The sequence below is a fragment of the Carcharodon carcharias genome, chromosome 27, assembly GCF_017639515.1.
Source record: "Carcharodon carcharias isolate sCarCar2 chromosome 27, sCarCar2.pri, whole genome shotgun sequence".
Taxonomy (NCBI): Eukaryota; Metazoa; Chordata; class Chondrichthyes; order Lamniformes; family Lamnidae; genus Carcharodon; species Carcharodon carcharias.
The window spans coordinates 4,356,916-4,358,646 of record NC_054493.1 but is presented as its reverse complement, the minus strand read 5'-3'; the positions used below and the strand labels follow the sequence as shown (position 1 = coordinate 4,358,646).

The 1,731-nt window shown below is 62.9% G+C and overlaps 1 protein-coding gene across 1 annotated transcript; it reads left to right on the top strand.

Annotated features, from left to right (window-relative positions):
* The first annotated feature begins 706 nt into the window (after positions 1-706).
* LOC121270126 (probable N-acetyltransferase camello) lies at positions 707-1,411 on the top strand. Its single transcript, XM_041175443.1, has one exon. It carries the CDS (start codon positions 707-709, stop codon positions 1,409-1,411), a length of 705 nt encoding a protein of 234 aa, XP_041031377.1.
* The last annotated feature ends 320 nt before the right edge of the window (positions 1,412-1,731 follow it).

Here is a 1,731-nt window from a genome sequence, read left to right as displayed (position 1 = left end):
TCCGACAGTGCGGCTCTCCCTCATTACTGACCTTCTGACAGTGCGGCTCTCCCTCAGTACTGACCTTGCGACTGTGCGGCTCTCCCTCAGCACTGACCCTCCGACAGTGCGGCTCTCCCTCAGTACTGACCCTCCGACAGTGCGGCTCTCCCTCAGCACTGACCCTCCGACAGTGCGGCTCTCCCTCAGTACTGACCCTCCGACAGTGTGGCTCTCCCTCAGCACTGACCATCCGACAGTGCGGCACTCCCTCAGTATGGCGTGACATGTGTGTAATGGAATGGAACTCATTACCACAGAAGGCTGTGGAGTCCGTGTCATCGAGTGTATTTAAGGGCGAGATAGATAGGTTCTCGATTGGTAAGGGGGTCAAACGTGACGGGGAGTAGGTGGGAAAATGGGGTTGTGAAACTTATCAGCCGTGATTGAATGGTGGAGCAGACCCGATGGGCCGAATGGCCTCATTTCTGCTCCTATGTCTTATGGTCTTATGTAATCTCTCCTCGTGCTAAATGCTGACATTTTCTTTTCCCCTCCATGTCTCTTCCTCTCCCTCCCATCCCGACGACCTCCCCCCCTGTATTCCCAACACCCTTCCCATCCCTCCCCTTCCCTCCCCCCACCATTCCCCTCCCCCGCTGCTGTGTTTCCTTCCCCAGGGTCACCGAGAGAGGCTCCGGGGTGGGGGGGGTGACTCGTTGGAGCGATGGACAGGGGTCCCGCGGGGGGTCAAAGTTCGGCGGCGATGCCCGGTCTGGTCATCCGGCCCTATCTTCCGGAGGATTCCGCCCAGGCCCGGCGGATATTTGAGGCCGGGATACTGGAGCTGGTTCCAGCCGCCTTCCGGAGGGCGTCCCGATCGCCAGCCAACCTCGGCCTGCTCCTGGCCGTCTCGGGAGCGGTTTACGCCCTCACCGCTTCACCGGCACTCGCCGGGCTGAGCGCCCTGGCGCTCCTGGCCCTGGTCCTCCTCGCCTGCCGGGAAGCCTACGCCGGGTACGTCCGGGAGTCGCTGAGGGGGGACTTGGCCGACATCGAGGGGCGCTACCTGAGGGGGAACCGGGGCGGTTTCTGGGTGGTTCAGGCGGAAGGGGCCGGGCGTCTGGCGGGCACAGTGGGCGCCAAACCTGACCCCGGTGACCCCACCGCCTGCCAGCTGATGCGGCTGTCGGTGGACAGGCGGTACCGCCACCATGGGCTGGGGTCCCGGCTCACCCAGACGGTCCTGGATTTTGCGCGCGCTAGCGGCTACCACCGCTGCTCTCTCCAGACATCCAGCGTCCAGGAGCCCGCCCTGCGCCTGTACCGGAGGCTGGGCTTCCGTCTCGTGAGCTCCAACCGGCCGCCAAGTGCCGGGCTCCTGATCCAATTGTCCAACATCCGGGTGTGCACGCTGGAGAAGAGGCTGTGACGAGCTCTCCCTACTGTCCACAGCTCTCCACACACCCTCCCAGTGCTGTACAGCCCGGACGGGGAGGGGTCTAGCCGGCTTGGGTGGGCGAGCGGCCTAGACTGGATGGCGGGGAGGGGGTCTAGACGGTATGGGTGAGGGATGGGCCTAGACTGGATATTGTGGAAGGGTTTGAGAGCGGATATTGGAGAATTGTTCAAGAGAGGACGGGTGGGAGGGCGGTCTAGACTGGATTTTGGGTTAGGGATCTCGACTGGTTGGGTGGGAATGGCGTCTGGAATGGATGGGAGGAGCTTGGTCCTGGACTCGGTATTGGGGGA

Coding starts and splice junctions, on each gene's coding strand:
- LOC121270126 (XM_041175443.1), top strand. CDS start 707: ATGGACAGGGGTCCCGCGGGGGGTCAAAGTTCGGCGGCGATGCCCGGT.